The following is a 24,946-nucleotide window of genomic DNA, read 5'->3' as shown; positions in this document are numbered from 1 at the left end:
CTGAGGTAGGTAAGATCTTTGTCATCATTTTATAGATTTCGAACTAAGGCTCAAAGAAGGTAAGAAACTAGCCCTAGGTCTCACAGCTTCTAAGTGGTGGAGCCAGAATTCAAAGTCACATTAATCCTTCTGTCTACTGACTCTGAGCTAAGAAAGTTATAACCAGTTCATACTTGACAAATGTTCTGTGCTGTGCAAAATATTCAGTTTGCATTACTTCCCCGTGAGGTCAGGTGGGAATACATAACTAATAATCACTTGTATTCATTGCCCTGTGAGGCAGAGATTATTACTGCCTAGAGAAACATGGCTTTCAGAGAGGACGGCCAACACTCCTACATGCTGACCACTCAGAAACAGAGCCCCAAGGGCTCACATCTTATCTGTTAGATTCAATGGGATCCATATTTGGCCTTGGAGCCCTCCCATTCCCACCTCTCTGGGGCACTCACTGTGGGTGCAGCTTGTACAGGGTGCCATCCACTCCCACAGTGATCTTCAGGTATTCAAGCCCCTGGTCTTCCCTCTTCTTCTCCACGACAGCTGCCAGGCCTGCGCCGTAGAGCTGGGCCGCCCGCCGGGACACAGCTCCGCACACCTCCTTCACCACAATGCTGTCCTCACATGTGCTGTCTAGGCCAAGCTGTTGCAGGATACTCCTGACCTGGAGGAGGGCTAGCCGATCGCTGCAGGCAAGCAGAGCGGGACATCAGAACCTGGGGCCCTGGAACCTGCTCAGCATGGCTCACAGTACCCCCTATCCTCAGAAGCCTTAGGAGGAAGGAGGAAAAGATGATCCAGGCAATAGTTGAGTTAGAGCAGAATGCCAAAGAAGCCAGGACTCAAGAAAGCCTGACACACACCCCCGGAAGTCCCACCATCTTTAAAAAGGAAAGTATGAGGACCGTTAGTGTTAGGCATGTACAAATCTATTATCTCACTAGAAACTATTATTAGATTCAGCAACCAACACATCAGGTGTGCATTTTCAGGAGAGGAATCTGAGGTTCAGAGTGCTAGAGACTTACCCACAGACAGCAGAGAGCAGGGACCCAAGCACACACCTTCTTACACCAAGTACCTCCACCTCTCCCACTGAGCAGGCCAGCTCTCCCTACTCTGGTCCCATTCAACTAGAAGCCAACTTTCCTTCTATTTAGCTTCTTCTGATTTTCTGCTTTCTCTTCCCAGCTAGACTACATGCTCTTTGAGAGTAAGGCTGTATTCTCAACAGTAGCCAGCATAGGGCTGTGTGCACTCAATGGGGAAGTGAATATAACAATATACAATCAGCCCCTTAGTGAGCAGGAACCAGCCCCTGGAACCACAAGCACATGAGCACATGGCAGAGGAGCACCAGTCATGGGTACAGGCTGGCCTCAAGTCTAGACACTCATCTCATGGTGAACTCTCAGGCTCTGACTCCTAAGTGAAACAATGTAAAATTATAACCCTGGCTGTCTCAGGGAATACTTACGGAAGAAGAATGTTATCAGGAAAAAAAGAAAAAAAAAAAAAAAGAATGTTATCAGGGAGAAAAACTGTGGGATGCCTCTGTGGCTTAGCGGTTGGGCATCTGCCTTTGGCCCAAGGCATGATCCCGGGTACAGGGATCAAGTCCCACATTGGGCTTCCTGCGGGGAGCCTGCTTCTCCCTCTGCCTGTGTCTCTGCCTCTCTCTGTGTGTCTCTCATGAATAAATAAAATCTTAAAAAAAAAAAAGGAGGGGGGGAGAAAAACTGAGAAATAACCTGTTGGCTAGATAGAGGATTCGTCAAGTAAGTAAACAGTGGTGTAGTCAGATAATAGAATCCTTTATAGACCCTAAGATGAGTTTGCATGAGATTATTTAATGCTATGGCAAATATCCATTATGTAGTAAGTGAAAAAATAGATTATAAAATACTATGCATCATATCATCTTGGTTTTTATTTTTGTTTTGGGGGGGTGTATTTTTTTATTGGAGTTCTATTGGTTTTTATTTTTGAATGTTTGTCTTTGTTAAAAAAAAAATCAGAGCAGAAGGAAATCTATTCAGATACTGGTAGGATTACCAGTAGTTCCTACTTTCTTCTTTTTGCTTGTTTTGTTTTGTTTTGTTTTAATTTAATTCATCTCTACACCCAACATGGGGCTCAAACTCATGACCCGGAGATCAAGAGTCACATGCTCTTTGACTGAGCCAGCCAGGTGCCTCTTCCTTTTGCTTATGAATGAGTAATATTTGTATAGGATGAAAAAAAAGTGGATTTTTTTTCAGTGTGTAAGATAATAAAACCTGAAATTCCTTCCACAGTCTATCCTGTCACAATTTACCTAGTTCTTACACATACATTGCCTTAGTTGGCCCTGGGGCTGATCCCTAGGGTTAAGCAGTAGGCCATTTATCTTCTATAAGGAAAGAAATTGTTGTCCAGAGAGGTAAAGCAACTTGCCTCAGGTCACACAGCATAAGCCATCTTAAACTCAAGCTCGGAGACTGTAAATCCAGGATTCCCCCCAGCAATCCCTATTGAATCCATTGGACAATGTGCTTTGAAATGGGACACAGTAAGCATAGCACCTACCATTCCCAACTGGCACTACATTGGATATGATTTTCTTTTTATTTCATAAAGTTTAAAAATAAATAAGATACCTAGAAACAGGATATCAAAGCAGATATCTTTTGTGTGGCAGAAGTAAAGACTTCTGGAGGCATATAGGTTCTGCTAACTTTCTCTTGTCCAAAAACATCCTCCTTTGTATTCAGGGGGGAAAAAAAGCAAGGCAGACATGGTCAATCTGCTCATCTCTCATACATGAGGGAGAAACCATTTGCTTTGCTCCCACAGCAAAAGAGGATCCCTCTGGTCATCAAAGGTGATGATTATTAAATTACACTTTTGAATCCAATGGGTTGAAGCCAGACAAAAAAAGAAAAAAAAGGATGCTGGATATTTGCTTATCAACTCTTCAAAAACACAAAATTGCTGCTGCTGCTGCTACTGAATCTACCACCATCTCCTTAGACAGCAAGATCTACTCTGCAAAAGTCCATCTGATTTCTCTCATTAAGTACACTGCTTTCAGTTTTAAAGAGTTTTCCTTTTGTCTCAAAGTCTCCTTTTGTCTCCTGGCATCAAGCCATAGAGACCAGTAAAATTAAATGAATGAATGCAAATTGACAGAAATTCCAAATACAAAGTCTCTGATAGGAACCAGTGCTGGTAGGAAAAGCAGTGAAACTGACACATTTGTGGTGATGGAAACTGGAACTATCTTTTTAAAAGCGTGTCCATAGGGAAATGCTTCTTTTAACCAAATGCTTCTACTTCTAAGGAAATAATTTGTGAGATGCAAAGGAAAACACAAAAAAATAATTATGGTGTTACTGAGAATTGCAGAAATTCATAAATTATAAGCTAGACATCTTATACTAAAGGGAAAGTTTAGCAAATTACAGTATAGCAATATAATGTAACATTACACAGCCATTTAAAATGATAATTCTACCAAAGAGTCGAGATGGGTAAGTTTATCTTTCTAGAAGTATTCCAGCTAAAAAATGCAGGAGTGTTAGCATTAACCTGGCATTGTTTTACAATCACAGATGGAGGCAATGAGCATCAATGACTGCTAACATCATAAAAGACAAACAGACAGTTCAATGCCACCTGTGAAATATTCTTGTCCAAACTTCAACACTGAATCTAACCAGGCATCTGGGTCTTCCTATGAGTTTGCAAGAAATACAAGGGAGAGGAAAATGCTAAATGCTATAACCAGCAAAATCTAGAACACAGGAAACTTCTAGGATAAAATGACAGTTTCTTCATCAAATGTATCCCAAAGGGAAACAAGAGGAAAAGTCTATACATTAAAAGAGATTTTTAAAAGACATATCACCAAATGCGTGGAATGGACCTTGTTTGGATATTGTTACAAACAAATGAACTGTAAAAACCATATTTTTAGGCAATCTGGAAAATAGAAACACTGGCAGGATATTTTGAGATTAAGGTTTATCATTAACTATTTTAGGTGTGGTGATGAAAATATGTTCATTTTTTATTGTTTTTAAGGATTTTTTTGTTTTTTTTTTCAAATTTTTATTTAAATTCTAGTTAACATATAGTGTAATAATATTGGTTTCAGGAGTAGAAGGTTATTTTTTTTAAAGAAATAATACTTTAGCAATACAACTTAAAATATTTATAGATACACTGACACAAAATGTGAGATTTGTTTCAAATTAATCCAATTTGGGGGTGGGGAAAGCAGGAGTATATTGATGGACCAAGTTTGGCCACAAGTTGACCATTGTTGAAGGTGGTGATGCAAACGTTAGATTCATTTTACCATTCCCTCTACTATATATGCTTAAGAAAAAAAAAAACCTCAGAATTGTAACTGAAAATTATGTACAAACACTAAATAAACAATATACAGAATGATATGTGTGGTATGATTGCAATTATGAAAATATGTTTACACACATTTAAAAACTTGAAAGGGAATATACAAAAATCGAAACAAATATATTTAATCCTGAGCTTATGGGTTATTTTTTAAGAGAGTTTTCTTTCATATTACGGACACATCATCTTTTTAGGAACAAAGAAGGATCATTTTTTAGCCTCAGCTAACTGCTGTGTAACACTTTAGGCACCTGAGGGCCCAGGAACACAGCTGGCCCTTTGGCTGTGTGCTGTGGTCCTGATGCAGCTAGAGAAACAGAGCAGCTCTAGGAGGAAACCCCTTACCCAGTCAGGTCCTTTACTGGTTTTATTTCTAAATCTCAAGTCTGCTGCTGGACTCCCACTTTACAGCAGCACATCCCAATCAGGGCCTCCCACACTGAGCTGGTGTACTTGATCACACATCACCTTTCAATCTGAGACAGGAATTTGGTTTCAAAGATGCCCCTGGTCCGGAGACGCTCTGAAATCTGCCCACGGAAGAGAAGACCCTGCTTGGTCAGGTCAATCAGGATCTGCCGCACAATTTCCCCCAGATACATCCCGCTGGTCATCTTCTCATATCTGTTTGGAGAACAGGGATAAGATCGGTAACAGCAGGAAAATCAACACTGGTGAGTGGCTTACCAAAGGACCATGGGTCTGGGTATGGAAGGTATGCCACTGGCATCCCACAACAGCCTGGTTTGGAGTGGTTCAGAGTGGGCAGTAGACCTAGAGAAATGCAATGCAGAGGTCTACATGAAGTGAGAAAGCCAGTCTTTGGAGCCCTGTTGACCAGGAAGAAGCCAGGTCCCAGAATGCCCCATACTAGCTGCAGGAACAAACATTGTAAGCCATCATCTATAAAACAGGGAGCAAAATCCTGACCCCACAAAAATATTGGGAGGCCAGCATCTGGTACACAGCAGGCACTAAGTGAAATCAAGTCCCTTTCTAGGTCCCACAGCCAATTCTCCTTGTCTTTGTGTTATAAATCTTGTTGACTAGATTCTCCTTGGCTTTGTATTTGAAGAAATCTGTTCCATTTGAGATTCTGCTCCATGAAATAATATACTTACACTGCACACACCAGGGGTTCTTTAAAAATGTTGGAAGGAAGCCAAGCCACCCTTTCTACCTGGCTATGAGCTCCATGAGGAAAGGAACAAGAGGAAAAGGGACTTTGTAACCAACAGGTTACACAGGCACTCTGCACAGGCCTGTGTGACAGTGTTAGTAACTGTGACAAGTTGGACTGCCACTGCCTTCAGGGTCAAGTGGAAGCTGTGCCTGAGACTTGTGTACTAGACTTGTATTTGCTTCACTGCTCAGGACCTCCTCAGTCTAAGGAACCAACACTCAGGCAATGGTGACAGCAAAGCAGATTCAAATGGGCTCCCCCCGGGATCCCTGTGTGGCGCTGCAGTTTGGCGCCTGCCTTTGGCCCAGGGCGCGATCCTGGAGACCCGAGATTGAATCCCACGTCGGGCTCCCGGGGCATGGAGCCTACTTCTCCCTCTGCCTATGTCTCTACCTCTCTCTCTCTCTCTCTATGTGTGACTATCATAAATAAATAAAAATTAAAAAAAAATGGGCTGCCCCCATTAAACTCTCACTCTAAAAATGTGAGCTTCCAGTGGATTCAGATACAAAAGTAAGTCAGAAGACACTTGCCCCTGGAGAAGAGCCATGATTACTTGAATGTCCCAACTTGGGATTCAGAGATGAGGTCCCTTCTTTTTGGAGCAACCCCTGGTTCAGCTGGGCTTCCCACAACTCACCTTCCTGCCATCCACAAAGACTAGTGCCAGGGCAACCCAGATCCTGGAGACTCAGGATCAAGTCCCACATCAGGTTCCCTGCATGGAACCTGCTTCTCCCTCTGCCTGTGTGTCTCTGCGCCTCTCTCTCTCTCTCTCTCTCTCTCTCTCTCTGTCTCTCATGAATAAATAAATAAAATCTTAAAAAAAAAAAAAAAAGACTAGTGCCAAAGGAAGACCAAGGACCATTAAGGCTGGTCCTGGCCTTGCCCGAGTATCTTCCTGAACAGGGTACTCAGGTTCAGTTATCAAGCATCTGTGGCCCACATATCTCATTACATTTCCTATCTGTTTAACTTCTGCACTGGGATGTCATCATCATGATAAATCTATGTTTTCATCTTATTTTATGTATTGAGACATTGAGTTTCATTGTGACAAAGTCCATATACCTGAGACTAAAACATTTATAATCTAGTCCTTTATAGAAAAAGTTTGACAACACCTGCTGTCACAGATGGGCCTGGTTTCATTATCAATTCCTAGCATGCTATCCCTTTCTCTTTTACTCAAGAAGCTAGATGAGAACACAAGTGAAAATGTACTCAATTTTTTAAAAGAAGGATCATTCATTGTTTTCAGTATTTTTAATATGGCTAGTCATTGGAATCTACCTCCCAAGTGATTGTGACCCATGGTGGGATATGACATCATGATTGAGAACCAGTACTCCCATCCATCACCTGCTGCCAGTTCCCCACCCCCTGGTAGCTAGCTTTGGAAAGGCTGAGGATCTTGACTTCTAAACTGGATCTAGCAGAAGCCCATCATGAGAGGACTCACTAAGTCAGTGTGCCCCTGTTCTGTGACACTTGGCCCACAGTGAATGGACTTTGGGACAGTCTCTGAATCACTTCCAAAGCCACCAGTAGATTTTATGGTACCTTATGGTAATCAGAAAAAAGCACCCCTTCTTTCTCCTTGCTGGAAACTTGTCCTATATTTTGCTTTTGTTCCAATAAGACACTTCACTGACCTCTGATGAAGAGTTGTAATAAAAATACAAAGCTATAGCATTTTTGAGGCAAATATAGTATCCCCTGCCCCCGGTCTGATAAAGTCATACACTGCACCATCTACATTAATATACACATCCACCCTCCTCACCTCTGTTTGCCGGGGTTCAAGGACCCCTCATCCACCTTCTCATCATATTGGGTCCGGATGTCATCTATGCAGCCATTATCTCCAAATCCTCCCCACTCGGTGTTAATGCACATCTTCCCTTCGTCCCCTTCCACCAGTTCGATGTTCCTCATCTCTTCCATATAGCACATGTTGCTGCCTGTTCCTAATAGGAATCATAAAAGGACTTTAGTCTTCAAAAGATATCACCAGGTCCTAAAGAGGCAGAGTAGTGCTGGAGAGGAACTTAGGCTTGGAGTCAGATACGACTGGCTGTGAATTCCAGCTTTAACTAGGTGACTATAGAGACAAGTATCTCATCTTTAGAAGTCCAATTTCTTCATCTGTAAAAAGGCAATAATACCTGCCTTAGAGATTTGTTAAAAAGAAAACAATGATATGATGTTCACAAGATCCCTCCACCTAGCAAATGGAGCCTGAGAAAACACCATTCTCCTCCTCCTCACCACCATCGCATTACATCACCATCACATCATCATCCTCATCATTTACTGTTAGGCCATAGGTACACAAAGTGAGCTCCCAAGTAGTCACAGCAGCCCGAGCTAAAAGGGATCATGAGGAATTATCCAGCCTTGAGAGAAGTAAACATTGGCATCCATAGGCCACCTACTTTGTTCTTTGCCCTGACCTTGTCTCAGAACTATCCTTGGTACAGCAGTGCAGACACCTATTATATTCAGTCAAGCAAGTCTCACCCCTTTGCCTTCCTAATTCTCGCCTGACCTCTCCCACAGATGAGGAAACTCAAATCTAGACAAAGTAACCTGTCCATAGTCATAAAATGGGTAAGACTTACAGTGAGATGAAACTTCTTAGCTGGCATTGGAGGCATCTCACTATATCCCCATCTCCTTGTTCTACCCACTGCTCACCTTCAGGAAGCCTAGACAGACAGCTAGAACAATTTTTCCAGGTTCTGTCATTACTAACTTGTGCCGGTCACTTGGAATGCCTATTGTCTCCATCTTTACCTGTTCAAATCCCATCCATCCCCTCATCAATGAGAGAGTCAACTCCCTGAAATCCACTCTTGCCCTTAATCACTGCCAGACTTCTCCCAAAGCCCCCTCAAATGGCCAAATCATGTGTCAGGCCACTCCCTTCTCTTCTAGGTTCTTTCCAACTCTTCCCCATCATGTGCACCCATGGCCAGAAGAGGTCTGCTAACAGAGGAGGTATACACTGGAGCTGCATGAAAATCAGACCCAAGCCAACAGTGGTCTCTTTCTACCCTGGATAATCTGCCCCTAATTTGGAAATCTCCTCTTTCTATGTCATTCTCCTTCCTCAACAAAAGGACAACATTGGCTTAGGACCCTTAAGGAGAAAGATATTAAGTAAACATTTAGAAATTAGGAGACCTGAAATCCTAATCTTAACTTCATCTCTGTCTTGGATAAAGCTGGCTTTAGAGCCTCTGTGTAATGGAAAAATGCCCCACCCAACCCCAGTCCTGCACTATGTTAAAAGGAAACCACCAAAAGATCAGATGAGAGCAGGCTAATAGGACATGCCTGACCTCTTACCTGCAATCAGGCCTATCTCACAATTAGGATCTTCATGGCCACAGGTCATCATGGTCCCCACTGTATCATTCACAACTGCAACTATGTCTAAGTCAAACTCCTGCAAAGGAAGCAGCCATGCCAAATAGGCTCAGGAGGGGCATATCAACCCAAGGTGCATGGAGGCCAGAGTCATGGGGCTGGGCACAGGATGTCAGAGCAAAGGGGCCTGGGAGAAGGGGCTAGGTCAGGCATGAGCCTCAACACCATAACATACATTTCTCCTCTTGATGGCTTCCCTGAGCATGTCCACCACGTCTTCCCCTTCACAATCAGTGGCCTTGAAGCCTTTGGTCCACTCAATGAGTGTTCCCTGCAAGAAAGAAGGAGAAATTCATTTGAGCAATAATTTGCCAGGACCACTACCCAACCTCATCATCAAATAGATGAAAAGTCTGTGTCGGTAGCTAGTCAAATGCATGTGCTTTCGACAGCTCCATCTCTGCAGCCTTAACACTGGGCCCAGAGGTATCACAGAGCATGATGCCCAGACGAGGTCTGTTGCTGAGTGGAATAACTATAGCAATTCATATTCATCAAGGGTCAGCTTGTGTTCCCTGGCCATGACTGCACAGAACAAAGGCCTGGATCACAGTCAATCTATGTCTAATTCAGCCAAGGACAGATTAAGATGTGATTAAAGATAAGAGCTACAAAATGTTCATCAAAGCATGGTTCCACAGTGAAAAACTAGAGGCATCCTGTCGTTCCAATATCATAGATCTATTATCTTGTGTATCGATATAGGTAATTTTAAACAGTCATAAAAAATCATGCTGTAAGAGAACATTGAATATTAGAGAAAGATGTTCACCATACACTGTAAAGTGAACATATATTAAACAAATGTAGATGGCGAATTACACTATTATTCTTTTAAAAACACGCATGCATGTACATGCACATATACACACTCATATCTAGAAAAAGGTCTGGAACAATGCCCACACCAAGAAGTTGGCAGTGGTCCTCTCTAGGTACAAGATTAAGGGTGCCTTCTGGTCTTTTCTTTTTGTGTGCCCATATTTTCTAGTTTTCCTAAAGTTAGCATGTATAATTTTTATAATATCAAGAAAAAGTATTTTTCATTTTTAAAAGAAAGACCAAGATGACACTATTGGTCAGATGGAGGAGTTAATCCAGTCTCAGACTCCACAGTCTAGAGCTGGGGTGGGGGGAGGGCAGGTCAAGCTGGTGCATGTAGGCCAGGAGAGCTCCTGGGATAGGTAGGAAGGGGGGCTAGCGGCTCCGGCAGCAGTGCCCCCACCCCTGTGGGCTAGATGGCCATCTCACCCTGAGGCCCTCAGCCCTGGTCTGCCTCTTTCTCTCCAAAGTCCTTGGGAAGTTCAGGTCCCTTGTTCTTTCCCTGGTGGATAGATGTAGAACACTAGAGATTCACCCCTAGTTGAAAAGTCTTTCTTCTTAGTTGCAATTACACAAAAATCATATTTTTTAAAAGTCTTTTTTCTCCCTAGCCCTCAGTGGCTTTGCTCCCAGCTGTCCACTTGTCTCCCCATCCCTCTCAACTGTGTATCCATGAACCTGTCAGAACTTCTGGGAGAGGCCTAGAGACCCAGTGTCCTGGGTCAGGAAGAGCAGCTGTGCCTTGGTGCTCATTGATCACTGGGGACAGTGGACAGCTGTATGTGGCTGCCTTCCCGAATGGTGTATTAATTTTTAATGGCAGCACTCATATAATGTGTAGCCCTTATAAAAAATTAAACTGTTACTGATAAGGGCCAAGTGCCTTTTAACTTCCCATTCCCCCAACTTGAGAGGTAACCTCTACTATCAGGCTAATATGATTCCCTCCAGACCTTTGTCTCTCCATTTACATGTATTTTTAAATAAATAAATTTACACAGTGTGTAGATGACTGTGATTTGGTTTCCCCACTTAATAACATTTTCTAGACCTTTCCAGGTCAGTTAATATGGATCTGCCACAATCTTCCCCTGAGCAGAATAGTCCTCAAATATAATTGCATAGAAATAAAAAATACCTATGAAATATAAGTACTATTTTTATCCTCATTTTTCAAATGAGGAGACCAAGGTCCAGAGCTGTTAAATAATTTGTCCACGATCACCAAGTGAGTAAGTGGAGAAGCCAAGATTCAGTGTGCTTCGAACCCATGCTCTTAAATACTGTGCTCACTCTGTGGCCTCCCAGTCAACTAGGCAATCTGTGAAGCACTTGGAATAGTGTCCAGCACCGAGCAAGCATGTGCCTGGTAAACGCAAATCAAGTAATTAATTGCACATGATTTCTATGCCAGAGTTTCTTTAGTCATCCTCCGCTGCCATGTGAATGATTTTTAATGTTTCATTATTAAAAAGGGCTGCCATAGTGAACATTTTTTTTCACTCCGGCTTGGCACATGTTTGAGAAATGGAATCTTGAGAAATGGATCTTCTGGCTCTTAGCATTCTGACACATTTAATTTTAAGAGAGCTAGCCGTATTACCAGACTTGTGATCCCCTCTCTCCCCATTCTCTGAATAATTAGGGTGGGGAAGGACTGCTGCCATGTATGTATCCATGGTGTTCTCAGAGCCCTGAAGAAATCTGTTCCAGTTCTGTACCAACCCATCAGATGAGACTCACGTGGCTCAATTTTCTCATAGGAAAAATGAAATGGGATAGAAAAGAGTGTGTTACATATAATAAGAATATTATTTATTGATTTTTTTGTTTTAATTATATATGTAGGTGTACTGTGTATTTTAGCCAAAATGGTTCAATGACACAGGTTCTGGGTCCTGGTCTCCCCAAGGGCAAAGTGAAAGAGCCTGTGCTCTCAGGCCTGTGTCCTACACTAGAACCCTCCAATACTATTTATAGATGTGGCATCGTGGACAACTAACTTAACTTCTTTGTGCCTCTGTTTTTCTTAACTACAATGTGGCGATTAAAAATAGTGTACACACTTACAATGAGCTATTATTCAGTCTTTAAAAGGAAGGAAATTCTGACACGTGTTACAATATGGACGAATCTTAAGGACATTATGCTAAGTGGAATAAGCCAGTCACAAACGGACAAATACTGTATGATTTCAGTTAGATAGGGAAACCCAAAATAGTAAAATTCATAGAGCTGGAAAGTAGATGTTGGGGGGATATCAGGGGTAGGGAGACAGGCAAATGCAAGTTACTATTCATGGGTATAGAGTTTCAGTTTGGGAAGATAAAATGCTTGGAAGATGGATAGTGGTTATGGTTTCATGATGATGAGAGTGTACTTAGTGTCATAGAACTGTACACTTAAAAATGGTTAAAGTAATAGCCAATTTTATGTTCTTTCTATTTTACCATAATTTTAAAAATGGTTAAAAATAAAACAAAACAAAAATAGTATGTACATCATGGGGACATCAAGTGGATTAGAAGAAATCTTAACAAATCTTTGGTGCCGTTCTTATTATCGTTAGCTCTCTGGTTGACTTATTGTGTCGACCATAGTTTTCCCTATAAATTAAAAAGTGGTGTTCTGGGGGCCCTTGGGTGGCTCAGTTGGTGAAGCATCCGCCTTCGGCTCAGGTCATGATCACAGGGTCCTGGGATCGAGCCCTGCATCGGGCTCCCTGCTCAGCCGGAAACCCCCTCTCCCTCTGCCTGCCACTCCCCCTGCTCATGCTCTCTCTTGCTCTCGCTCTCTCACTCTCACTCTCTCTCTAAAAATAAATAAAATATATTTTTAAAAAGTGGTGTTTTGCTTTTAATGATGTTCTGTTCCTGCCCTGTAAACCTGATTGTCAGAGAGAGTGTGTGTGCTCCATTCTCCACAAGCTGGTGAATGGTCTTTTTATCCAAGAATTCCAAGGAAGACTTTGTGATATGTGTTTCTAAATTATTATGAAGGGTTTATTCAAATTATTATCCATGATGGTCTTCAATGTCAACTAAGTAAGTGTTCATTTGTTCATGTGATATATTTGTTGTCTGATTCCTTCTGACTCACCGGTAAGCTTTCTCTCAAGAGTAACAGCCTGCCACCTATTGTGTTTCCCTGTTTACACTGGCCCCATGGGAAGACACAGGCATTACTGCTGCCTAAGAGTTTTAACTGGCTTTTCTGGTGTTACCTCTTTATATGTCTCCATAACATGATTGAATCTCTCGTTTAACAGGACTCTTGTGCATGTGTCCCTTTATTATATACTGCTCGAAATCTTTTGTGAATCCAAAAAATAGCAATGAAAATGGAACATAATAAATAGATAATATTAAATGGTTCAAATTCTTGATTACATTTTCCCAACTGCCCTGAACCTGAGACCCGTAAATAAGGAAATAAACAGTGACCCAGAGGTACCATGAGATTCCTCTGCTGGAGGAAGGAAGTGCATCAGGCTTTCTGGAAGCCTGCTGGGCTGTCTTACCTTGTCAATGCTCGTCTGCCTGCAGGGAAATGAGAATGTGAAGCCCAAAGGCAGTTGGACTCCCTTGAGGCCCATGTAGTCCAGGAAGTCAGCGATGCACTGCACTATGTGGTCAAATAGCTGCGGGGAAACAGTGGTAGTTATACCTGGCCAGCAGTGATACAGGGCGGCAGGCTGGCTCCCCCAGGCACAGAACTCCCCAGCCCAGCATGTACCTCCTCACCGGTGCCCTGCATGATCTCCAAGGGGATGGCAAAGATCTTGTTGTACATTCGCACCGACCTCCGTCCACTTCTGATCTTTACCAGGAGGACCCGGAAGTTGGTTCCCCCCAGATCCAGGGCAAGGAACTTTCCTTTCTCTGTGGTGAAGAAAGTGGGAGCTGCATTCCACCAGCATGCACAGAACAGGGACTCATATGGAAGCATTGATAGGAAAGAGGAGCACAGAGGGTTGGGAGAAGAATCAAGGCTCAGAAATGTCAGGGGCAGAAAGCAAGAGCCAAGCCCCAGGAGAAGAGAGGCAGGGAAGTAGACAGGAGACAAGCAGACAAGTCCAAGTATCCAGATGGCAGCTCCAGGGTACAAACCCGGGTCTTCTGTCTGCCAATAGTGTGAGGTACATGCCATGTTCTCAACCACACAGACACACACGGGTGACATCACTTAGGTATTCTTCTATTGACTGGGATCAACCAAGATGAATAGAATTCATCTTCTACCCCACGCCCCCTCCCTCCATTATAGACATGAATCCAGGGCTTTTAAAACTAAAACCCTAACTGATTGGAGGTGTCTTGGTGGGAGCTCTGTGTACGGCCCACCTGTGCCATCTGGCATCCCGCAGACATAGGTGGGCAGCATCTTGACCGTGGCCATCAGGTGGGTGTCCCTTTTTAGTCCATACTCGAACTCCCTCCGCATCTTGCCCTGCACATCCATAAGCTGCTCTCGAGTCAGTTGGAACAAAGCCAGCACCTTGTCAATCTGCTTTCTTTGGGCCTGCACCCGGGAGGCCACCGCTGTCACCATGGCAGCTCCCTTGGTGCTGCCGCTCTCTGACAAGAGGAAGCGGACGTCGCAGTTCGGAACCAGCCTCCTTACCACCTTGTGCAGGCGTTTGGGATATCTGAAGGCAGGGGCAATGGCAAAATAGGTAACAGTCATAAAGGCCCAGGCCTGGCTAATGGAAACAGACACAGGGGTAACAGTGGGATGGGGGTTCTGGGGAACCTTGCTGGGCTGGGTTCACCCCTCTAGTTGCTGGATGGTGGGAGGGCAGGGGGGTGACTGAGGGTAGGGACTAGGGCAGTGAGGGTAGCAGAAAGGACTCTTGGAGGCTCAAAGAGGTAGCTATTTGATCACTAATATTTCACTCAGTAGGGCATGTCCATTCATAATGTATTGGCTGAGCATCGTCTGCATCCAAAGGGGAAGGGTCCTTTCTCCAGCTCTTTCCAGTGTGTACCTCCCTGGCTTCAAATACCACCTCTATTAGCCAGAGGGGCTCTCGCACTCTGTCCTTCTGGGAAATCTTCATTTCCTTGTATTTTCCTACCAGTATCCTTCATGAGAACTTGGCAACCTCTGCCATTCGGATTTTTCCCCAAGTAACTAAGTGTATTTTACTTTCCCATCTTACCACATAGTAGGTAATAATAGACAGATAGATGGATGGGTAGATGGACAGGTGGCTAAATATGTGGATGGATACCCTTCTAGTCAGGCAACTGGGTTTAGCAGAATATTTCTTTAAGAATGATCCCCCCAAAGCAACCTAGCCAGCTATATTAATACAATCTCTCTTTCCCCTATAAGCTCAGAACTAAGAGGAGATGGTTGGTCCCAGCAACACAGAGAAAGCAGCATAGCTTGGAGAGATCACTGGGTCTCTGTTCCAGAAAGCCTCATTAGTGGGGGGTGTGGGCTGACAGGTAGCACTCACTGAGGGTGTATCTTGTAGAGTGTGCCGTCCATGCCCACTGTGGTCCGGAGCCGCTCCAGCTTCTTGTTCTCCCGGAGGCGTGTCAGGATGGCTGCCAGGGCTGCTGCACAGAGATTGGCTGAACGGAAAGATACGATGGTGCAGACGTGCTGGACCGCAATGCAGTCAGCCTCCGAAGGCTCCAGGCCCAGGTCTGTCAGGATCTCTCTTGTATTGGCAAGGCCTTCTTTATACCTGGCCAGGGGACAGGAATGAAAGGACCACATTTCTCCATCCTATGGAAGTCCCCTCAGAGAACCATTTTCTCACCTCTCAGGATTGTGAAAATAAATAAACTGGCACATAGTAATATAATAATGATAACCATATCAACAATGATCATAGCAGCCACCATTTATCAAGCACTCACTATGTGCCAGGCACTTGTCTAAAGCTTTGAGAGGCATAGAGAGGGCTACTTGTCCACAGTCACATAGCTAGTAATTTCAAGGGTCAGGATTTGAACTTAGGCAGTTAGATCACAAAACCCATCCTTTTAACCACCCTGTTCTCTTCTGCCTTTCAAAGAAACTCAGTCCCTGCCATGCTCTGCACAAACAGACTCTAGGAGTCTGATGCCACTCTGTAAAGCTCAGAATCTAAACTGATTACAAAGCTCAGGGCAACACCTGGGTTTCTAAGCCAGAGGAATAGGACCCCAAGCAGACTGGAGCCAGCTGCCTTTACCAGCCATCTCCCCACTGCAGAGACCTCTGTGTGGGGTCTCAATCACTAAAGCCAAGGCCAATTCCCAACAATGCCAGATAGAGAAGGCTCTTGCTATAGTAGGAATTCTTAACTTAGATTCCATGCATGGGTTTAATGGGTCTGAGGATGCCCTAATATTGTAAGCAAAATGGAGTACAACTGTGCATTTTTGTAGTAAAAGGTCCAGAACTTGATTGAATTTGATCCTCAAAGAAGTTTGTGACTCTAAAAAAAAGTTTTAAGTTACCATTTTGGGGGAGGAGGAATGCAGCAAAATAGAAGAAAGGAATAGACCACCAACCGCAGATTCCCTGGCTGATGAAACCGACAAGAAGCCACATCTGAGTTACAGTAGGCATTGCTAACTCACCTAAAGCTAGGCCCAGGTCTGAAGCTGTCTTGGTGAATATCTGGATGGACCTGGCCCCTTTTGCCGTGCTACTACCATGAGCATACCACGCCTTGGCTACCCACCCTAACCCTCTGCAGAGTCAAGGGGAAAGGCACCCAGCCAGCAGCTTACTTTTCCATGGCAGCCACATGCCGTGTTTCAATCTTGCCCTTAGTGTGGAGAGCAGAGGATTTCTTGCCACCAAACAGGAGACCTGCCTTGGCCATCTTCAGCAATATAATCCTGACAAGTTCGCCCAGGTACAGGCCACTGATCATCTTCTCAAACCTATGATTTGGTGAATAGATCAGTAGTAGCTATGGTCATGGTTATGTAGCACCCTTTCTCAATACCCATGAACTACAGCCCATAGTCAGGACTATAAGTAATGGAAGGACCACTCCATGGGTCAGAGGGTCTCAGTCCCCATACCAGCTTTTGGATAGGATACCTTTGGGAGCTCACTTATCCTCTCTGGGCTGTACTCCCCTCACCTATAAAAGGAGAGAACTACACTAGAGGGAGACCTAAGATTCTTTCCTGCTCATAAAGTGATTTAATCCAAGAATCTTTATCGCAAATCACCCCTGGCCGTGGGAGGGGTACCATTCTCATATTAGGCATAAGGAATCTCGACTTCAGTGACTTCAGGTGATCCCAAGATTACCAACCACGGCATGACAAATCCAAATTTCAGATGCTTCAACTCCCACACAATGTTTTTCTGTCCAAGAGAGAAGGATGCTGTGTCTGGGCGATGGGCTTGGATAGTCCCAGAGAGGTTCGATAATAGTGTAAATGAAATATCCCACCAGGCTACCTACACCTTGACTTGTAATCTGCATCTGACAAGCACCTACTAATTGTTTCCCAGGTAAATAAGTAAATATGATTTTTATTCTCCAAACATAATAAGGCACAAAATCAAGGATAGCCTGTTTTCTAATTAGCTTTATCTGTTCCATTATAAAATGTCGTAGAACGCTGCAGAAACAGAAGACAGCCAAAAGAAATCCAGGTTGGATTTGGAGGAATGGAATTCATTTTTTAAGTGAAATGGAGAGAATGAGGGTGAAAAAGTCCAAAAAAATGGTCTTTCTTGGGCCATGACTGCTCTGTGTCACCAGTGAAAAGGGTGTGTGCCTGGCGAGCAGGTATATCCAAAGCAGAAATTTGCTTTCCGGGTATGCAGTGCTAATGTTTGAATGGTTTCTAGGAGGTATTTTAAATATTTACTCACCAGAGTTTCTTGGAAAAATGGCCAGGACTAGAAAAATGCATGATGAGCCTGAAACATCTTAGTGTGCCAGAAAATAAGGAAGTACTAAAGAGTGATTGGAACACATCGAAAGGACACAGGGACCAGCTCAAAGGGGCTTCTATTGGCCAAATGTGAAAATATTTGAGCATCAAAATAAATAACGATAGGAAGAAATGATACCCATTAAATAACAGAAAGAATTCATGAGTTCATATTAGGATAAAGAGATAAATGGAGGAGATAGAAAAGCTGAGATTTATAGAATTACAAAACTAATAAACATGATAGATTTAGAATTTCATCAATGGATGCTAAAAATAGAGTGAAAGTTTAATGAGAAAGGGGATATTTACCTAGTCTCAAAGTATCTCTTTACCAGATACGTATTCATTATAGAAAGAGTAATAACGACCTTCTGGGAGAGAAGCCTGTTGTACAGCCCCTTAGCCAAGAGATCTGAGATAGCATCACAAGGAATGGAACAAACATTGAGTGCTTCCATATATGATGCACCGAAAAGGACACACATCCCTTCTGTGGTGCACACCAGAATCTAATCATGAGGAAACATCAGACAATTGATGGGACATTCTGTGAAATAAATGGCTTGTATCTTCAAGCTCATGAAAAACAAACAGATATTTCAGAGGATATCCAGGTTAAAAGAGGCTAAAGAGAAAGGCCACAAAATATAATGTTTGATCCTGAACTGGAACCTAGACCAGGACTATTCTTTTTTCTCTTTTTATAAAGGACATTAATGGGGCAGCTAATGAATCTTGAATAAGGTCTGTAAATTAAATATTGGAACTGATTAAGTGTTAATTTCCTAATTTTGATAATTATCCCTTGGTTTTGTAATAGAATATACTCTCTTGATTGCAGATAATACACTTTGAAGTATTTGGGAGTGAAAGGATATTATAATTGCAATTGCAGTCTCAAATGATTCAGAAAAGTTACTTCATTCAGATATTTTGTGTATATGTGCATATATATATATACACACACACACACACACACACACACAAAAACAGAGAGAGAGTATTAGTAATCTGATTTAGGGAATCTGGGTGAAGGGGGAATTTATGCCATTTTTGTAACTTTTCTGTAAGCCTGAAATTATTTAATTTTTTTAAATGCCTTTTCATTCAACAAACACTTAATGAGCTGCAAAAATGTGTAAGATACTATGCACAGAAAGGAAAGAAAAAATCTAAACTTGTGCTCTGGGAGCTCAGCATGTAGGCAGAGCTGAGGCACTCTCAACAGTTACTCTATTGTGGAATGAGTGTGAATGTGGAATGAGAGCCAAGAAAGACTCCCTAAAACCTAAGCTGGGAAGGCATGGCCCCAGGTGTTGTGATTAGACCTCCAAGAAAGCAGGGTGTCAGGGGAGCACTGGAAACACAAATGAGGGACTTGCCTGAGTCCTGCTCCCTTGGGCTGCACTGGTTTAGTTCTATGGTCACTCGTCCGAATGCACCAAGAGGGCAGGACCAGAGCCACCTGGTTCACAGCTGTATGTCCCCTACCTCTGGACATGTTCCAGAAATATGGACTGAACTGGAATAGTTAGGGTTATGACTTAGAGGAGATCACTCCATGTTCTTGCCTTCACTTTTGCTGGGGTCCTCAGAAATTCCTTGTGATGGGTAACTAATCACAACTAGAAAGTCTCCCAGGTTCAAAGTGTACCTGAGTGACTGGGTATTTACTGATGTCGATGCCCAGGTTACAGCACAAGGGGACTCACAGTTGCTTCCCAGGGTTGAGAGAGCCGAGGTCTAACTCCCGGTCGAACTCGGTACGGATATCTTCCAGAGTCCCATCATCTCCGAAGGCCCCCCACTCCGTGTTGATGCACATTCTCCCCTCGTCACCTTCCACCAGGTCAATGTTGCTCATGTCCTCCATGTAACACGCATTCGTGCCAGTACCTGAACAGGGGATCAGAGCAAATAGGCACAGACGGAAAGGCTCCCAGCTGGGCAAAGACAGAGAGAACTCTTAACTGCCTGAGAGTCTTCTGAATGTACCACAAAGTGCTTTTGATCCACTTCCCGGGCCTGGTTCTCACTGAGGGAAGCAGCTTTGGCAAGCCTGGGAGTTCATGAGGAATAAAGCTGACATGTCAGTCTACACTTCTCAGATGTTAATGGTTTGCTGTCATGAATGAGGTCGATTGTGAAGAAGTCCCTCATGAATATGCATGAAAGCTGACAAAGCACATTTACAAAGAGGATGAGTTAACCTAATCTTGTAAATTTAAAAAAAAAAAAAATTACCAACCCACAATATTTTTTTAATCCTTTCCCTAAGCAACTTAGCCTCTTCTCTACTTGATACTAAAAATATTCTTTATTCATGGCCTGCCACAAATTGTTCCTAGCATAAGCTACATCCTTATCTTTGACAATGATTAGCTATCACATAAGAAACATTCCATTATTCAAACAAATAATCACCCCAAGGAAATGCCTCAAACACTAGAATATTAGGGGAGTGGCTATAAAAGGGCACAGTATGTTTGGGATCTACCAGGATGATGGAAATGTTCTACCATTGGATTGTGGTTATGGTTAGGAAACTCTACATTTACTAAAAATCATTGGATTGTACACCTTAAATAACAGGGTTTTTATGGCTCAAAGCTGCTTAAAAATTATTTTTGTAAAGTATCTTCCCCTGTCTAACACTCTGGTCTGAAGACTTTAAAGTCAACACGAGAAATAAAAAATAAGAGAAGCAGAATATAATGCAATACCTGGAAAAAGCTTTTCTGAGAAAAGTATGGACACAATTTAGGTGTGGCAGCCAATCTGTAGTTTACCAGACACAGCTGCTGAGACACAGTGGACAGTGAGTGGCTAGAAACCATGACTGGCAAGCACCTATCCCATTCTGAGCCGTGGAGCTCCAGAAATGGGGAGGCAGATCAAACCCCTCAGGTGTAAAGATCCTGCCCTTTGGGAGAGTCCAGCTGAGGAGAAGCATTGGAAATTACAAAAAAAGGCAATTCGGAAAGCTCTCCCCAATAGGGGGAAGGAAATGGGAAGGTGGTAGGATCTATTCAAGAACAACCAACAAATCCAACCCACTAGGCTTTATCGTCCCCCACACTGCCTTCTCAGGACACCTCTGGCCAACCCCCCTCCCAGCTCAGGTGTTAAGAACCATCTACCAGACACTGCCCCTGTGCAGCAACATCCCTGATCTAGGCTCCCACCATGTCCTTCCTGCACAGGGCAATGGCCTCTTGGCTGGTCACCTTGCTTCTATTCTTGGCCCCAGTAATCAATTCTCTTTGTCTGACACAGCCGCCAAAATGAGCTGCTTAAAAATGCACACCCCATTTATCCATCCCCCACCCAAATTCCTCAAAGGCCTTCCTGCCTGCCTCCCCTCGGGATAAAAGCCAAAGACCTTACAATGACTGTGTCCTGTGTCCTACACAATCTGCCCAGTCCTGTCCATCCTCTCTGACCTGAATAGTCCAATCCTCTAACCTGAATAGCTCACTTTGGCTCAGCCACCGTTCAGATTCTTAGGGCTCCTCAAGCATCCCAGACTCAATCCCACCTTAGAGGCCATAGGTCCCCTCTTTGCTTTGCCAGGGCTTTTCTTCCTCTCCATCTCCCTTTTGCTCCCTCCTCCTCCTCCCTTAGATCTCTGCTCAGATGTCACCATCAGAGACCTGCCGCCACCACCCCACCACTCTCACTCTCAGTCACATCACCCTGCTTCACTCTTGCCATCACACCAACCATGACCTAGAGTTAAGATTACTCATTTGGACCTTCCAGGCCTTTCATCCACCTACCCACCAAAAGCTGCATGAATACAGGAACCTCTAGGTATTGACTCCACTGAAAACCCAATGCAGAGCAAAGGCCCAGCACACAAGAGGCATGCAGTAAATGTTTGTCAAATGAATGTATTAATTTTCCATGTCCCTATGTTACTTCTCATAAACAGAAAGTGCCAATACCCTCTCACAGAATTTACTCAGTTAGTAAAACTAAGCCGCAGACTAGCCCCTTTTCCCAACCTAGAAAATCAAGTGAAACTGAATTACCAATGATGACACCAACTTCACAGTAGGGATCATCATAGGCGCAGGTCATCATGGTTCCCACAGTGTCATTGACCAAGGTCAGGATGTCCACGTCTATGTCCTGTTGGAACACAAACCTCAGAAGGCATCAGTGGGCAGGAAGGGGGCATCATCCCTTTATCCTTCCCCACAGAGGAAGCAAAAGCAGTGAAGATGATGAGACAATCACTAGATCCTGCCTGCCAGGCCTGCCTGAAAGAGACAGGGCCTCTGGCAAGTTCAGGCATCTAGAAGAGAGAAAAGGCAGTTGGGAACTGAAGAGTGGAACTCATGCTCCTGCCTTATGGGTGGAGGCCTCTGTGCAATGGAAATATGAGGGACAGACTACCAGGAATCCAGTTTTTATTTGAGACACCCCTAAGGAAAGGATGCTTATCCTGGGAGCAAAGTCCTCCCTTGCCCATGGGGACAGTTTAACCAGCCTCAGCCAAGTCCTCTCCATGGACAGCACCAGGGATTTCTCAAGTTGACAAGTCAACTCGGATTATTACCCCAAGGTAATATGGTTCCCCAAGGTTTGGGGGAGCATTCTAAAATAAAATGAAACAATAAAAGAAAAACACAGGATATAAAAGATTATGATTGCATCTTTAAAGAGAAAAAAGACTAGAAGGGTATCCCTCAAAATATTCCTCTTGCTGTCAGGATAACAAATAGTTTGGGTTTAGTTGTGTACTTTTCAGCCAGTAAGGAGCAAGTTTTGGTTTTTCAGTATAGATTATTATAAAATGTATTCAATGAATAGCGATAATCCATGAATATTAGAGTGGAAAATAGGAGAGACAGTCAGGTTATAAAGAAAGTGATCTTTTAAGCTCAGAGGGGAGAGGCAATGAGAGCATTATAGATGCGTGGGGTCTAACCAAGCCCCTCTGAGGGGGGCTGTGGCAGCTGGGGAGAGCCCAGGGAAGCAGGGGACCATACTTTAACAGCAACTAGAACAAGTTCCACATAACCAAGGCTCACCAATGGGTTTATCCAGATTGGTCACAATTGGTCACATTTATATTACAGTGAGACCTTCCCCAAGATCAATTCCCTCTCTGATTCTCCTTCCAGGGCAGGCACAGTAGGAGACCCCACGTTGAGAGAAAGGGGCTAGGACTAGGGGAGCTCCCACACTGAGGCGAATCCCTCACCTTGTGTTTTTTCACGGCTTTGGTCAGACAACTCACTACATCTGTGTCTTGAACTCCCCGTGCCTTAAACTTCTTGGTCCATGAAAGCAGAATACCCTGGGGGAAGATTTCAGAGCCAGTTAAAGTGAAGAAGGCCCTCAGTTCTGAAAATGAGTGGCAGAAAATTCATGCGTAAAGTATATCCCCATGGGCTTCTCTTCTTGAAGCTGAGTCACCCCCATTTCTTTCAACATTCCTTCAGAGGCTTTTTCTAACCATATAAACATCTTTATTTCATCTGAGCAGTTTGAAACAGTATATATAGTGGCAGAAAGAACAATTGTTGAAGACTTGGCCTCACAAGACATTAGTCAAGTCACTTAATCTCGAGCCTCAGTTTACTCATCTGTGAAAGAAAGAAACCTCATTTCCCTGCCTCTGTCACAGGAAATGCTCTGATGGAAATACCTGGCCTGTGGTAGATACACATTATGTGTGCAGAATGTATGAATTGCCAGGTCCACAAAACAGAACTAACGTGGTGTTACCTGGCAGGACTCCCTTGGGAACTTAATTTCAACTTAGAAAAATGGTTCTCTATTTGCATAAAATTGGTGTTTCCTGGGACACCTGGCTGGCTCAGTCAGTAGAGCGTGTGACTCTCGATCTGGGGGTCATGAGTTCGAGCCCAACACTGGGTGTAGCGATTACTTAAAAATAAAATATTTTTTTAAAATGTTTTTTAAAAACTTTGTGTTTCCCAAGAGTTTTGTAAAATAGCAAATAATCATAGATTGTTTCAGAATGGAAGAGAATTTTGGAATTAAGAGATTTGTCCAAGGCCACACAGTCAAAAGTAGCTGAGTTCAAATTCTCAAACTCCCCAACCACACCCTCCCAATCCTCTGAGATTTACAGAGGAAGGAAACTGTTCTAGATCTCACAACGAGTGAAGGACAGAGTCCATCTGGAAAGCAATGGTCTGACTCTTGACCAGTGACTAGGGTTCTTTCCCTGCACCACAGCGCCGCCTAGTGCCAGATCTCCCTAATTTCTGTCTTCATGGGTCATGAGGACATCCCTGCTTCATGGGAAAGAGGAGTAAGAGACTGTAGGGTGGCATCCCCCAAAAAGGCTGGTACAGACAATGTGCGACCTACTGGGGGCAGAGTGTATGGGGGGAATGGAGAATAAATGCTTGTGATATATAGTTAAGTGGAAGATTTAAGACTACATGCAATTATATTTTTTAAAACTATGCATACAACATGACATCATTTATTTAATATAGACATGACTAGAAGGAAACCAACAGGGACGCCTGGGTGGCTCAGTGGTTGAGCGTCTGCCTTTGGCTCAGGGCGTGATCCTGGAGTCCCGGAATTGAATCTCACATCAGGCTTTCCGCATGGAGCCTGCTTCTCCTCCCTCTGTCTATGTCTCTGCCTCTCTCTCTCTCTCTCTCTCTCTCTCTCTCTCTGTGTTTCTCATGAATAAATAAATAAAATCTTAAAAGAAAAGAAAAGAAAAGAAAAGAAAAGAAAAGAAAAGAAAAGAAAAGAAAAGAAAACCAACAATTCAAGTAGTGGGTATCTCTAAAGGTTGAGATTAGGGGTGTCTCTGTTTTCTTTAAACTTTTCAATCCTACTCTCCTCTCTCTCTCTCTCTTTTTAAAAAAGATTTTATTTATTTATTTGACAGAGAGCATAAGCAGGAAGAGCAGCAGAGGGAAAGGGAGAGGCAGGCTCCCCACTGAGTAGAGAGGGTGACATGGGGCTGGATCCCAGGACCCTGAGATCTTGACCCAAGCTGAAGGCAGACGCTTAACCATCTGAGCCACCCAGGCGCCCCTTTTTTTCTTTTCTATATTGAGAAGTTTTACTATTTTACCACCAGAAACACACACATAAGCAAAGATATTTCTCTTTGGCTAAAACTTTTCTGTTCCCTCATTTAAAAGCAAGGAAACAGGGGCGCCTGCGTGGCTTAGTCATTGAGCTTAGGTCA

General features: G+C 43.5%; 1 protein-coding gene across 1 annotated transcript in view; it reads right to left on the bottom strand.

Moving 5' to 3' along the window:
• The window catches only part of HKDC1 (hexokinase domain containing 1), a 41,209-nt gene that overhangs the window by 1,975 nt on the left and 14,288 nt on the right, over nt 1–24,946 (bottom strand). The window contains exons 5-17 of the mRNA XM_072822856.1: nt 22,961–23,056; nt 21,783–21,882; nt 19,461–19,644; nt 16,576–16,731; nt 15,306–15,539; nt 14,185–14,489; nt 13,577–13,722; nt 13,362–13,481; nt 9,195–9,290; nt 8,939–9,038; nt 7,371–7,554; nt 4,870–5,025; nt 453–686 (exon numbers count right to left, since the gene is read on the bottom strand). Coding sequence (XP_072678957.1) covers nt 453–686; nt 4,870–5,025; nt 7,371–7,554; nt 8,939–9,038; nt 9,195–9,290; nt 13,362–13,481; nt 13,577–13,722; nt 14,185–14,489; nt 15,306–15,539; nt 16,576–16,731; nt 19,461–19,644; nt 21,783–21,882; nt 22,961–23,056 — 2,111 coding nt within the window. The remainder of the gene's footprint in view (nt 1–452; nt 687–4,869; nt 5,026–7,370; nt 7,555–8,938; nt 9,039–9,194; nt 9,291–13,361; nt 13,482–13,576; nt 13,723–14,184; nt 14,490–15,305; nt 15,540–16,575; nt 16,732–19,460; nt 19,645–21,782; nt 21,883–22,960; nt 23,057–24,946) is intronic.

This window comes from Canis lupus, chromosome 4 (genome assembly GCF_048164855.1).
Source record: "Canis lupus baileyi chromosome 4, mCanLup2.hap1, whole genome shotgun sequence".
NCBI lineage: Eukaryota > Metazoa > Chordata > Mammalia > Carnivora > Canidae > Canis > Canis lupus.
The sequence above is the reverse complement of the archived record's forward strand: the minus strand, read 5'-3'. Positions and strand labels throughout refer to the sequence as shown.